At 55.5% G+C, this 14,869-nt stretch overlaps 1 protein-coding gene across 1 annotated transcript in view; it reads right to left on the bottom strand.

The window, feature by feature from the left end:
- The window catches only part of DLG4 (discs large MAGUK scaffold protein 4), a 37,453-nt gene that overhangs the window by 6,220 nt on the left and 16,364 nt on the right, over positions 1 to 14,869 (bottom strand). The window contains exons 7-16 of the mRNA XM_077789514.1: positions 12,132 to 12,268; positions 10,815 to 10,959; positions 9,642 to 9,780; positions 8,201 to 8,357; positions 6,486 to 6,588; positions 4,149 to 4,263; positions 2,925 to 3,101; positions 2,043 to 2,101; positions 1,180 to 1,227; positions 131 to 232 (exon numbers count right to left, since the gene is read on the bottom strand). Coding sequence (XP_077645640.1) covers positions 131 to 232; positions 1,180 to 1,227; positions 2,043 to 2,101; positions 2,925 to 3,101; positions 4,149 to 4,263; positions 6,486 to 6,588; positions 8,201 to 8,357; positions 9,642 to 9,780; positions 10,815 to 10,959; positions 12,132 to 12,268 — 1,182 coding nt within the window. The remainder of the gene's footprint in view (positions 1 to 130; positions 233 to 1,179; positions 1,228 to 2,042; positions 2,102 to 2,924; positions 3,102 to 4,148; positions 4,264 to 6,485; positions 6,589 to 8,200; positions 8,358 to 9,641; positions 9,781 to 10,814; positions 10,960 to 12,131; positions 12,269 to 14,869) is intronic.

The raw sequence follows: 14,869 nt of genomic DNA, 5'->3' as shown, positions 1-14,869 counted from the left end.
GTGCCCCCAGGTGTGCCCAGGTGCCCCCAGCTGTGCCCAGCTGTGCCCAGGTGTATCTCAGGTGCCCCCAGGTGTGCCCAGGTGTGCCCAGGTGTGCCCAGGTGTGCCCAGGTGTGCCCAGGTGACTCACGGGGCACGCAGGATCCGAATTTTTCCGGGAATTCCGACAGGAGGTCGTCGTTGACGCGATCCTTGGTGGGGCCCAGGATGATGATCGGCCGCGCGTAGTGAACTGGGGACGGCAAAATTCCCCAAATTCCACAAAATTCCCCAAATTCCACCAAAATTCCCCAAATTCCACCAAAATTCCCCAAATTCCCCCCACAATTCCCCCCAAAATTCCCCAAATTCCCCCCAAAATTCCCCAAATTCCCCCCAAAATTCCCCCCAAAATTCCCCAAATTCCCCCCAAAATTTCCCCCAAAATTCCCCCCAAAATTCCCCACAAAATTCCCCCCAAAATTCCCCAAATTCCCCCCAAATTCCCCCCAAAATTCCCCCAAAAATTCCCCAAATTCCCCACAAAATTCCCCAAATTCCCCCCAAAATTTTCCCCAAAATTTTCCCCAAAATTCCCTCCAAAATTCCCCAAATTCCCCCCAAAATTCCCCCAAAATTCCCCAAAATTCCCCAAATTCCCCCACAATTCCCCAAATTCCCCCCCAAATTCCCCCCAAAATTCCCCAAATTCCCCCCACAATTCCCCCCAAAATTCCCCAAATCCCCAAATTCCCCCCAAAATTCCCCCCAAATTCCCCCCAAAATTCCCCAAATTCCCCCCAAAATTCCCCCCAAAATTCCCCAAATTCCCCCCAAAATTCCCCAAATCCCCAAATTCCCCCCAAAATTCCCCCCAAAATTTTCCCCAAAATTCCCCCCAAAATTCCCCAAATTCCCCCCACAATTCCCCAAATTCCCACCAAAATTCCCCAAATTTCCCCCAAAATTCCCCAAATTCCCCCCAAAATTCCCCAAATTCCCCCCAAAATTCCCCAAATTCCCCACAAAATTCCCCCAAAATTCCCCAAATTCCCCCCAAAATTCCCCAAATTTCCCCAAAATTCCCCAAATTCCCCCCAAAATTCCCCAAATTTCCCCCAAATTCCCCAGATTCCGGGGCTGGGGCAGCTGCCCCCAAGGGGGAACCCCAAAATCCCGGGATTTCAGCCCAAAATTCACCTTCCATCTGCGTCACCGTCTCGTAGCTCAGCACGGCGTCCTCGCGCCCTGCGGAGAGCCGCGGATTTCGGGGGTTTGGGAAATTTTGGGACATTTTGGGGATTTTTTTGGGATATTTGGAGTTTTGGGGGAGTTTTTGGGGATTTTTGGGAATTTTTTGGGGATTTTTGGGGTTTTTTTAGGATTTTATGGCAATTTTTGAGGGGATCTTTGGGATTACCTGGGGGGATTTTGGAGGGGCTTTTGGAGGGAATTTTGGGATTTTTTTGGAGAATTTTTGGGAATATTTTTTTTTTTTATTTTTGGAGATTTTTTGGGAAGTTTGAGGGGATTTTGGGAGGGGATTTTTGGGGAATTTTTGCAGATTTTTTTGGGAATTTTTTGGAGAATTTTTTGGGATTTTTTTGTGGGGGGGAATTTTTGGGGGGATTTTTGGGGAGAATTTTGGGGAGAATTTTGGGAATTTTTGGGGGGAAATTTTGGGATTTTTGGGTGAATTTGGGGGATTTGGGGGGAATTTTGGGAATTTTTGTGGGAATTTTGGGAATTTTTTGGTGGGAATTTTGGGATTTTTTGGGGGGATTTGGGGGATTTCAGGGGGGTATTTTGGGAATTTTTGCGGGTGATTTGGGGATTTTTTGGGGAAAATTTTGGGAATTCTTGGGGGGGAATGTTGGGAATTTTTGGGGGGAATTTTTGGGGGTTTTTTTTTGGGAATTTGGGGATTTTTTGGGGGAAAATTTTGGGAATTCTGGGGGGGAATGTTGGGAATTTTTGGGGATTTTTTGGGGGGGGATTTTTGGGATCTTTTTGGGAACATTTTGGGAATTTTTTGGGGAATTTTGGGGATTTTCGGGCCCCACCTTGAGCCCCCGGCCCCCGATCTTTGGCCTTGAGCCGCGTCCACTCCCGGCGCTCCACCCTGCAACCAGTACGGACCAGTATAAACCAGTATGGACCAGTATAAACCAGTATAGACCAGTATAAACCAGTATGGACCAGTATAAACCAGTATGGACCAGTATGGACCAGTATGGACCAGTATAAACCAGTATGGACCAGTATAAACCAGTATGGACCAGTACGGACCAGTATGGACCAGTATAAACCAGTACGGACCAGTATAAACCAGTACGGACCAGTACGGACCAGTAAGGCTCCAGTTCCTTCCCAGTGGCTCCCAGTTAATCCCAGTGACACCAGTAAGGCTCCAGTGCCCTCCCAGTACAAACCAGTACAAACCAGTACAAACCAGTACAAACCAGTACAAACCAGTGCCACTGAACCCCATTGGAACCCCCCAGTGTTGGTTCCCAGTACAAACCAGTACAAACCAGTACAAACCAGTGCCATTGAACCCCATTGGAACTCCCCGATCCTGGCTCCCAGTGCCCCTGGACTTGCTCCCAGTACAAACCAGTACAAACCAGTGACTCCCAGTATAAACCAGTGCCAGCAGAGCACCACGGGACTGGCTCCCAGGGACTCCCAGTGCAAACCAGTACAAACCAGTACAAACCAGTACAAACCAGTATAAACCAGTGACTCCCAGTGCTCCTAAACTCCATCCCAGTACAAACCAGTGCCCTCCCAGTCCCTCCCAGTCCCTCCCAGTCCATCCCAGTGCCATTAGAACCCATTATAACACAACAGGACTCGCTCCCAGTGCCCCCAGGCTCGCTCCCAGTCCAAACCAGTGGCTCCCAGTATAAACCAGTCCAAACCAGTAGGGAGCAGCGTCTCACCGGCGCTTGCTGGGCACGAAGCCGATGTCGGGGGGCTGCTGGGGGGGCAGCACCAGCCGGGCCTGCCACCACTCCTCGTCGGAGGCGTCCAGCACGTGCAGCACGTCCCCGAAGCGGAAGCTCAGCGCCTGGCTCAGGAACCCCACGTCCTTGGCCTTGTCGTAGTCAAACAGGGCCCTGGTGGCATTGTCACCTCGGTGTCACCGGTGTCACCTCTGTCACCTCCCTGGGGTCATCCCAGTTTGTCCCAGTTCAGCCCAGTTCATCCCAGTTTGTCCCAGTTCATCCCAGTACAGCCCAGAGCTCCTGGTGTCCCTCATTGTCCCCATTCCCATCCCCACGTCCTTGGCCTTGTCGTAGTCAAACAGGGCCCTGGTGGCATTGTCACCTCGGTGTCACCTCTGTCACCTCCCCGGGGTCATCCCAGTTCATCCCAGTTCGTCCCAGTTCATCCCAGTTCATCCCAGTTCATCCCAGTGTCCCCATTCCCATCCCCACGTCCTTGGCCTTGTCACAGTCAAACAGGGCCCTGGTGGCATTGTCACCTCGGTGTCACCTCTGTCACCTCTGTCACCTCCCCGGGGTCATCCTAGTTCATCCCAGTTCATCCCAGTATGAACCAGTACAAACCAGTTTAGCCCAGTGTCCTTCAATATCTCAAATATTGCAGAACTCTTCCAAATGTCCCCAAATGTCCCCAAATGTCCCCAAATCCCCAAATGTCCCCAAATGTCCCCAAATCCCCAAATGTCCCCAGATGTCCCCAAATGTCCCCAAATCCCCAAATGTCCCCAGATGTCCCCAAATGTCCCCAAGATCCTGAATCTCCCAATTCTGGAAAATCTCTCCAAAAAATCATGGAAAAAATGGCCAAAAATTCATTAAAAAATCACAAAAATCCAGAAAAAAAATCGCAAAAATTCACAAAAAAAAACCCAAAAAAAAACCCCAAAACCCCCAAAATTCGAAATCCCCCAAATGTCCCCAAATGTCCCCAAGATCCCGAATCTCCCAATTGTGAAAAATCACAGGAAAAAATCATGGAAAAAACGGCCAAAAAATCGATAAAAAATCACAAAAATTCACCAAAAAATCGCAAAAATTCAGAAAAAAACCCCAAAAAAACCCAAAAACCCCCAAAATTCGAAATCCCCCAAATGTCCCCAAATGTCCCCAAATGTCCCCAGTGTCCCCAAATGTCCCCAGTGTCCCCAGTGTCCCCACCGGACGTAGAAGCCGCGCTTGGGGTCGCTGCGCAGGGAGGCGCTGCCGGAGCCGAGGCTGCTGCTCAGGAGCTGCTCCCGCAGGTCGTGGATCTTGGCCTCGAAGCGGCCGTACTCTGAAAGGGAATTTGGGGTGAATTCCCGGGATTTTGGGAAAATCCCGAATTTTGGGGTGTCTGGGGTCATTGGGGGACTCAGGACATGGAGGGGATTTGGAGGAGTTTGGGGTTTTTTGGGCTATTTCAGGGATATTTGGGGGATCTTGGCCTCGAAGCGGCCGTACTCTGAAAGGGAATTTGGGGTGAATTCCCGGGATTTTGGGAAAATCCCGAATTTTGGGGTGTTTGGGGGATTCAGGACATGGAGGGGATTTGGGATTTTTGGGAATTTTTGGAGATTTTTTGGAGATTTTTTGGGATATTTGGGGGATCTTGGCCTCGAAGCGGCCGTACTCTGAAAGGGATTTTGGGGTGAATTCCCGGGATTTTGGGAAAATCCCGAATTTTGGGGTGTCTGGGGTCATTGGGGGACTCAGGACATCGAGGGGATTTGGGATTTTTTGGGAATTTTTGGGAATTTTTTGGAGATTTTTTGGGATATTTGGGGGATCTTGGCCTCGAAGCGGCCGTACTCTGAAAGGGATTTTGGGGTGAATTCCCGGGATTTTGGGAAAATCCCGAATTTTGGGGTGTTTGGGGGACTCAGGACATGGAGGGGATTTGGGATATTTGGGGATTTTTGGGGATTTTTGGGGGTTTTTTTATGAATATTTTGGGATATTTGGGGGATCTTGGCCTCGAAGCGGCCGTACTCTGAAAGGGATTTTGGGGTGAATTCCGGGGATTTTGGGAAAATCCCGAATTTTGGGGTGTTTGGGGTCATTGGGGGACTCAGGACATGGAGGGGATTTGGGATTTTTGGGAATTTTTGGAGATTTTTTGGAGATTTTTTGGGATATTTGGGGGATCTTGGCCTCGAAGCGGCCGTACTCTGAAAGGGAATTTGGGGTGAATTCCCGGGATTTTGGGAAAATCCCGAATTTTGGGGTGTCTGGGGTCATTGGGGGATTCAGGACATGGAGGGGATTTGGGATTTTTTGGGAATTTTTGGGAATTTTTTGGAGATTTTTTGGGATATTTGGGGGATCTTGGCCTCGAAGCGGCCGTACTCTGAAAGGGATTTTGGGGTGAATTCCGGGGATTTTGGGAAAATCCCGAATTTTGGCATGTTTGGGATGAAGGAGGGGTTTGGGGGATTTGGGGGAGTTTGGGATATTTGGGGATTTTTGGGCTATTTCAGGGATATTTGGGGGATCTTGGCCTCGAAGCGGCCGTACTCTGAAAGGGAATTTGGGGTGAATTCCCGGGATTTTGGGAAAATCCCGAATTTTGGGGTGTTTGGGGGACTCAGGACATGGAGGGGATTTGGGATTTTTGGGAATTTTTGGAGATTTTTTGGAGATTTTTTGGGATATTTGGGGGATCTTGGCCTCGAAGCGGCCGTACTCTGAGATGGGAATTTGGGGTGAATTCCCGGGATTTTGGGAAAATCCCGAATTTCGGCATGTTTGGGGGATCCAGGACATTGAAGGACATTTGGGGACACTCGGGGACACTCAGGGACCCCTGGGGACATTTGAGGACCCTTGGGGACCCTTGGTGACTCTTGGGGACCTTTGGGGACACTTTGGTGACCCTCGGTGACCCTTGGGGACATTTGAGGACCCTTGGTGACCCTTGGGGACACTTTGGTGACCCTTGGTGACCCTTGGTGACCCTTGAGGACCCTTGGGGACATTTGGGAACATCTGGGGACCCTTGGGGACATCAGGGACACTTTGGTGACCCTTGGGGACATTCAGGGACACTGGAGGACCCTTGGTGACCCTCGGTGACCCTTGGGGACACTTGGGGACCCTCGGGGACATTTGGTGACCCTCGGTGACCCTTGGGGACATTTGAGGACCCTTGGGGACCCTTGGGGACCCTTGGTGACCCTTGGGGACACTTTGGTGACCCTTAGGGACATTCGGGGACACTGGAGGACCCTTGGTGACCCTCGGGGACACTTTGGTGACCCTTGGGGACATTTGAGGACCCTTGGTGACCCTCGGTGACCCTTGGGGACATTTGAGGACCCTTGGTGACCCTCGGGGACACTTTGGTGACCCTTGGGGACATTTGAGGACCCTTGGTGACCCTTTGGGGACACTTTGGTGACCCTTGGGGACATCAGGGACACTTTGGTGACCCTTGGGGACATTCGGGGACACTGGAGGACCCTTGGTGACCCTTGGAGACCCTCGGGGACACTTGGGGACATCGAGGACAGCTGTCACCTTCGGGCCGGTACTGCGCCACGATCGTCACCGACTGGCCGGCGTTCTTCAGCGCCAGCGCCGCCTGCTCGTGGGTGGCCCCGCGCAGATCCACGCCGTTCACCTGCGGGGACAGCGGTGGCACTCGGGGACAGCTGGGGACAGCTGGGGACAGCGGTGGCACTCGGGGACACGCGGTGGCACTCGGGGACAACGATGGGATGGGGAAATGGGGGAAAATGGGGGAAATTGGGGGGAAATTGGGGAAAAAAGGACATTTGGGGACATCTGGGGACACGCGGTGGCACTCGGGGACACGCAGTGGCACTCGGGGACAGCTGGGGACAGCTGGGGACACGCGGTGGCACTTGGGGACAATGATGGGATGGGGAAATGGGGGAAATTGGGGGGGAAATTGGGGGGAAATTGGGGGGAAATTGGGGGGAAATTGGGGGGAAATTGGGGAAAAAAGGACATTTGGGGACATGTGGTGGCACTCGGGGACACGCGGTGGCACTCAGGGACAACGATGGGATGGGGAAATGGGGGGAAATGGGGGGGAAATTGGGGGAAAAAGGACATTTGGGGACAGCTGGGGACACGCGGTGGCACTTGGGGACACGCGGTGGCACTTGGGGACATGCGGTGGCACTTGGGGACATGCGGTGGCACTCGGGGACAACAATGGGATGAGGAAATGGGGGAAAAATGGGGAAAAATGGGGAGAAATTGGGGGAAAATGACATTTGGGGACACAGGGTGGCACTTGGGGACACAGGGGTGGCACTTGGGGACACAGGGGTGGCATTTGGGGACAATGATGGGATGTGGAAATGGGGGAAAAATGGGGAAAAATTGAGCGGAAATTGGGGAAATTGGGGAAAAAAGAACATTTGGGGATATTGGGGGACATGGGGGTGGCACTCGGGGACAACGATGGGATGGGGAAATGGGGGAAAATGGGGGAAAATTGAGGGGAAATTGGGGAAAAAAGGACATTTGGGGACATGCGGTGGCACTCGGGGACATGCAGTGGCACTTGGGGACACGGGGGTGGCACTCAGGGACAGCGAGGGGATGGGGAAATGGGGGGAAATTGGGGGAAAATTGGGGGGGAAAGTGGGGGAAAAATGACATTTGGGGACATCTGGGGGACATCTGGGGACACTCAGGGGACACCAGAGATGATCTGAGACCCCTTCCCATGATGAGGATGATGATGGTGGCGACCAAAAACCCAAAAAAAACCCCCAAAAACCCCCAAAAAAACCCCAAAGCGCCCCATTCCACCAACCCAGCCGGTGTCCCCAGGTGTCCCCAGGTGTCCCCAAGTGCCACCAGGGGGTTGTGACACCCCAGGGACACTCTGGGGGTGGCCTGGGACCCTTTCCCATGATGAGGATGATGATGCTGATGACCAAAAATCCCAAAAAAACCCCAAAAAAAACCCCAAAGTGCCTCGTTCCACCACCCCGGCTGGTGTCCCCAAGTGCCCCCAAGTGTCCCCAAGTGCCACCAGGAGGGTGTGACACCCCAGTGACACTCTGGGGGTGACCCAGGACAAGTTTGAATGGTGAGGATGATGATGGTGATGACCAAAAATCCAAAAAGAACCCCAAAAAATCCCCAAAGTGCCTCGTTCCACCGCCCCGGCCGGTGTCCCCGGGTGTCCCCAAGTGTCCCCGGGTGTCCCCAGGTGTCCCCAGGTGTCCCCGGGTGTCCCCAGTGTCACCCACCGAGAGGATCTGGTCACCCTTGCGCAGCTCCCCGCTGAGGTCGGCCGGGCCGCCGGCGAGGATGAAGGAGATGAAGATCCCCTCGCCGTCCTCCCCCCCCACGATGTTGAAGCCCAGCCCGGTGGAGCCGCGCGGGATCACGATGCGCCGCGGGTCCCTGGGGACAGCGGGGACAGCGGGGACGTTGGGGACGTTGGGGACAGCGGGGACGTTGGGGACACTGGGGGGATTGGGGACGTTGGGGACACTGGGGGGATTGGGGACATTTGGGGGATTGGGGACGTTGGGGACATTGGGGACATTGGGGGGATTGGGGACATTGGGAACATTGGGGGACATTGGGGACATTGGGGACATTGGGGACATTGGGGACATTGGGGACATTGGGGGGATTGGGGACGTTGGGGACATTGGGGACATTGGGGGGATTGGGGACATTGGGGACATGGGGACATTGGGGGGATTGGGGACGTTGGGGACATTGGGGACATTGGAGCCGTGAGGGATCACATTGCGCCGCGGGTCCCTGGGGACAGCAGGGACAGCGGGGACGTTGAAGGGGGTTGGGGACAGCGGGGACACTGGGGATGTTGGGGACACTGGGGGGGGGTTGGTGACATTGGGGACATTGGGGGGGGTTGGGGACACTGGGGAATTTGGGGGATTGTGGACACTGGGGACATTGAGGAGGTTGGGGACATTGGGGACATTGGGGACAAAGGGAGGATTTGGGAGTACTGGGAGAGTTGGGGACATTGGGGACATTGAGGAGGTTGGGGACATTTGGGGATTTGGGGGATTGGGGACACTGGGGACGTTGGGGACATCACGGACGACGTCCTCCAGGCTGATCTTGTTCACCTTGGGGAGCCCCTGGGTGGGGTGGGGCCAGTTTGGGGACACTGGGGACAGCCCTGGGTACACCTGGGGACATTTGGGGACAGCCCTGGGGACATTTGGGGACACTGGGGACATTTGGGGACACTGGGGACACCTGGGGGGGACATTTGGGGACAGCCCTGGGGACAGACCTGGTGACGTCATCGTCGGGCACCAGCTCCTTGGGGCTGGGCGAGAAGGGCCTTGGGGACACCCCTGAGTGACCCCTGGGGACATCAGTGACCCTTGGGGACCCTTGGTGACCCTTGGGGACCCTTGGTGACACTTGGGGACACCCCTGAGTGACCCTTGGGGACATCAGTGACCCTTGGGGACCCTTGGTGACACTTGGGGACACCCCTGAGTGACCCTTGGGGACTCTGAGTGACCCTTGGGGACATCAGTGACCCTTGGGGACCCTTGGTGACACTTGGGGACACCCCTGAGTGACCCTTGGGGACTCTGAGTGACCCTTGGGGACATCAGTGACCCTGAGTGACTCTTGGGGACATCAGTGACCCTTGGTGACCCTTGGTGACCCTTGGTGACACTGGGGACAGACCTGGGGACGTCGTCGTCGGGCAGCAGCTCCTTGGGGCCGGGCGAGAAGCGCCGCGGGGACGTCGGGGTCAGCGCCGGGGGGAACTCGGGGCCCAGGAAGCTCTGGGGGGGCAGCTCCGAGTCCAGGTGGGCCGAGTAGGCTGGGGACAGTTGGGGACAGTTGGGGACAGTTGGGGACATCAGGAGACAGTTGGGGACAGCAGGGACACGGGGAGGTATCAGAGGAATCGAGGACATTTGTGACATCGGGGACACCAAGGGACATCGGGGACACCGAGGATGGGGAGGGGCAGCTCCGAGTCCAGGGGAGCTGGGGACAATTGGGGACAACTGGGGACAGTTGGGGACAGTTGGGGACAGTTGGGGACATTTGGGGACACTGAGGAAGTTTAGGACATTCGGGGATAAAGGGACGCAAAGGGACATTTGGGGACACTGGGGACAAGGACAGGGACACGAAGACGGGGGGGGGAGTCCCACCACTGATGTCCCTCCCACAATGTCCCCAAATCCCCCCAGTGTCCCCAATGTCCCCAAAGTTCCCAATGTCCCCAATGTCCCCAAATCCCCCCAGTGTCCCCAATGTCCCCAGTGTCCTCAATGTTCCCAATGTCCCCAAAGTCCCCAAAGTCCCCAAAGTCCCCAGAGTCCCCAGTGTCCACAATGGCTCCAATGTCCCCAGATCCCCCCAGTGTCCCCAAATCCCCGATGTCCACAATGTCCCCAGTGTCCTCAATGTCCCAAATGTCCTCAAATCTCTGATGTCCCCAATCCCCTCAATGTCCCCAGTGTCCCCAAAGTCCCCAATGTCCCCAAATCCCCCCAGTGTCCCCAATGTCCCCAATGTCCCCAATCCCCTCAATGTCCCCAGTGTCCCCAACCCCTCCAGTCCCCCTCAATGTCCTCTATCCCCTTAATGTCCCCAGTGTCCCCAATCCCCCTGGTGTCCCCAACCCCTCCAATGTCCCCAAATGTCCCCAATCCCCCAAATGTCCCCAACCCCCCGGTATCCCCAGTGTCCCCAATGTCCCCAATCCCCCCAATGTCCCCAATGTCCCCAATGTCCCAAATCCCCCCAATGTCCCCAGTCGCCCCAATCTCCCTCTCAATGTCCCCAATGTCCCAACCCCCATGATGTCCCCGGTGTCCCCGGTGTCCCCGGCGCGGCGCTCACAGCCGGTGACGTCGGGTGGCCCGTAGCTGTCCCCGAGGCCGGGCACGGTGGCCTTGGCCACGCGCAGGTACACCACGTCGTAGGTGTTCTTCAGCGCCGCCACCGCGTCCTCGTGCATGACGTCCTCCAGGCTGACGTTGTTCACCTGGGGACATCGGGGACGTTGGGGACGTTGGGGACATTGAGGACACTGGGGACATTGGGGAGATTTTGGGGTATTGGGGACATTGGGGACATTGAGGGGATTGGGGACACTGGGGACATTGGGGACGTTGGGGACATTGGGAGGATTGGGGACATTGTTCATGACGTCCTCCAGGCTGACGTTCACCTGGGGACATCGGAGACGTTGGGGACACTGGGGACATTTGGAGGGTTTGGGGACACTGGGGACATTGGGGAGATTTTGGGGTATTGGGGACATCAGGGACATTGAGGGGATTGGGGACACTGGGGACAGCAGGAACATGGGGACATTTTGGGGACATTGGGGACATTGGGGACACTGGGGGGCATTGGGACATTGGGGACATTGGGACCAGAGGATTTGGGGACACGCAGACACAGGGAGGGGACATGGGGACAGCAATGCCACCGCCCCACCTTGGCCACCCGCCCCCCAATGTCCTCGACATCCCCAAAATCCCCCCAATGTCCCCAAATGTCCCCAATGCCCCGATGTCCCCAATGTCCCAAATATCCCAAAAACTCCCCAAAGTCCCTGAATGTCCCCAGTGCCCCAAAATTGCCTCAATGTCCCCAATGTCCCCGATGTCCCCAACCTCCCCAATGTCCCCAATCCCCCTGATGTCCCCAATGGCCCCAGTTGCCCTTTAACCCCCAGTGTCCCCAATGTCCCAAACACCCCCGGTGTCCCCAGTGTCCCTGATGTCCCCAATGTCCCCAACACCCCCAAGTGTCCCCGATGTCCCCACCCTCCCCAGTGTACCCCAATGTCCCTGATGTCCCCAGCCCCCCCAAGTATCCCCAGTGTCCCCAACCCCTCCAATGTCCCCGATGTCCCCATCCTCATTTATAACACCCCCGATGTCCCCATCCCCCCGATGTCCCCATCCCCCCGATGTCCCCATCCCCCCGGTGTCCCCATCCCCCCGGTGTCCCTGATGTCCCCATGCCCCCTGGTGTCCCCGGTGTCCCCAATGTCCCCACCCCCCCGATGTCCCCACCCCCCCGGTGTCCCCAGTGTCCCCATTCCCCCGATGTCCCCATCCCCCCAATGTCCCCGGTGTCCCCCCGGTGTCCCCGATGTCCCCATCCCCCCCGGTGTCCCCGGTGTCCCCGGTGTCCCCAACTCACGGCCAGGATCTTGTCCCCGACCTGCAGCCGCCCGTCCTTGTGCGCCGCCCCCCCCTCGATGACCTTGGTGACGTAGATGCTGTTGTCCCCCGGGATGTGCTGGTTGCCCACGCCCCCCGCGATGCTGAACCCCAGACCTGCCCAGCGGGGGGACACCGGTGTCACCTCCCCCCCGCTGTCACCCCCCGCTGTCACCTCCGTCACCGCTGTCACCTTTGTCACCTCCTTTTTGTTGTTCCTTCCTTGTCACCTCCTTTTTGTCACCTCCCTTTGTCACCTCCCTTTGTCACCTCTCCCTTTTGTCACCTCCCATTGTCACCTCCCTTTGTCACCTCTCCCTTTTGTCACCTCCCATTGTCACCTTTCATTGTCACCCCGATTGTCACCTCCCCCCCCCGCTGTCACCTCCGTCACCGCTGTCACCTTTGTCAACTCCTTTTTGTTGTTGTTCCTTCCTTGTCACCTCCCATTGTCACCTCCCCTTTGTCACCTCCCTTTTGTCACCTCCCCATTGTCACCTTTCATCGTCACCCCCCAATTGTCACCTCCCCACCACTGTCACCCCTCCATGGTGTCACCTCTGTCACCTCCATCACGGTTGTCACATTTGTCACCTCCCCATTGTCACCTCCCCATTGTCACCTCCCCTTTGTCACCTCCCCTTTGTCACCTCTCCCTTTTGTCACCTCCCATTGTCACCTTTCATTGTCACCCCCTGACTGTCACCTCCCCCCCACTGTCACCCCTCCATGGTGTCACCTCTGTCACCTCCATCACCGTTGTCACCTTTGTCACCTCCCTTTTGTCACCTCCCCATTGTCACCTTTCATTGTCACCCCTCTTGTCACCTCCCCACCACTGTCACCCCTCCGTGGTGTCACCTCCGTCACCGTCGTCACCCCCATGTTGTTGTCACTTCCCCTTTGTCACCTCCCCCATGGGTCCTGTCACCTGCCATTGTCACCCATGTCACCTTCTCATTGTCACCTCCCATTGTCACCTGTGCCATTGTCACCTGTGTCACCTCCCCGTGTCACCTCCCATTGTCACCTGTGCCATTGTCACCTGTGTCACCTTTTCATTGTCACCTCCCATTGTCACCTGTGCCATTGTCACCTGTGTCACCTCCCCGTGTCACCTCCCATTGTCACCTGTGCCATTGTCACCTGTGTCACCTTTTCATTGTCACCTCCCATTGTCACCTGTGCCATTGTCACCTGTGTCACCTCCCTGTGTCACCTCCCATTGTCACCTGCCACTGTCACCTTTTCATTGTCACCTTTGTCACCGGTCTCATCTCCCATTGTCACCTTTTCATTGTCACCTTCCCCCATTGTCACCTGTGTCACCTCCCATTGTCACCACCCATTGTCACCTCCTACTGTCACCTGTGTCACCTGCCGTTGTCACCTGTCACCTCTCATTGTCACCTCCCATTGTCACCTGTGTCACCTTCTCATTGTCACCTTTGTCACCTGTGTCACCTGCCATTTTCACCTGTGTCACCTCTCATTGTCACCACCCATTGTCACCTCCTACTGTCACCTGTGTCACCTGCCGTTGTCACCTGTGTCACCTCTCATTGTCACCTCCCATTGTCACCTGTGTCACCTTCTCATTGTCACCTGTGCCACCTGTGTCATTGCCACCTGTGTCACCTCCCATTGTCACCTGTGTCACCTTCTCATTGTCACCTTTGTCACCTGTGTCACCTGTGTCATTGTCACCTGTGTCACCTTCTCATTGTCACCTCCCATTGTCACCTGTGTCACCTTTTCATTGTCACCTGTGTCACCTTCTCATTGTCACCTGCCATTGTCACCTGTGCCACCTGTGTCACCTCCCATTGTCACCTGTGTCATTGTCACCTGTGCCACCTGTGTCACCTTCTCATTGTCACCTGTGTCATTGTCACCCGTGTCACCTTCTCATTGTCACCTGCCATTGTCACCTGTGCCACCTGTGTCACCTCCCATTGTCACCTGTGTCATTGTCACCTGTGTCACCTGTGTCACCTTCTCATTGTCACCTCCCATTGTCACCTGTGTCATTGTCACCCGTGTCACCTTCTCATTGTCACCTCCCTGTGTCCCCCCCTTTGTCCCCTCCCCCTTGTCCCCCTGGGAGCTCCCAAAATGCCCCCAAATGTCCCCAAATTTGGGGCTCCTGGGGGGATTTTGGGCTGAATTTGGGCAATTTTGGGGTCTCCGAGGTGAATTTCGGGGATTTTGGGGTCCCCGAGGTGAATTTTGGGAGAATTTTGGGCTCCTGGGATGAATTTTGGGCTGAATTTGGGAAATTTTGGGGTCCCCAAGGTGGATTTTGAGGTCCTGGGGTGGATTTTGGGGTCCCCGAGGTGGAGTTTGGGAATTTTGGAGAAATTTTGGGATCCCCGAGGTGGATTTTGGGGGATTTAGGGAATTTTGGGGTCCCCGAGGTGGATTTTGGGGTTCCCGAGGTGGATTTTTTGGGAGATTTCGGTAATTTTGGGGTCCTGGGGTGGATTTGGGAGAAATCTGGGTCTTGAGGACAATTTTGGGGTTCCCAGGTGGATTTCGGGGTTCTTGGGGTGGATTTTGGGGATTTTGGGGTTCCTGGATGGATTCTGGGCTGGATTTCAGAGATTTTGGGGTGGATTTGGGGGATTTCAGGAATTTTGGGGTTCCCAGGTGGATTTTGGGGTTCCCAGGTGGATTTTGGGTCGATTTTGGGGATCCTCAGGTGGATTTTGAGGTTCC

The sequence above is a fragment of the Lonchura striata genome, chromosome 34 (assembly GCF_046129695.1).
Source record: "Lonchura striata isolate bLonStr1 chromosome 34, bLonStr1.mat, whole genome shotgun sequence".
In the NCBI taxonomy this organism is placed as follows: Eukaryota; Metazoa; Chordata; class Aves; order Passeriformes; family Estrildidae; genus Lonchura; species Lonchura striata.
The sequence above is the reverse complement of the archived record's forward strand: the minus strand, read 5'-3'. Positions and strand labels throughout refer to the sequence as shown.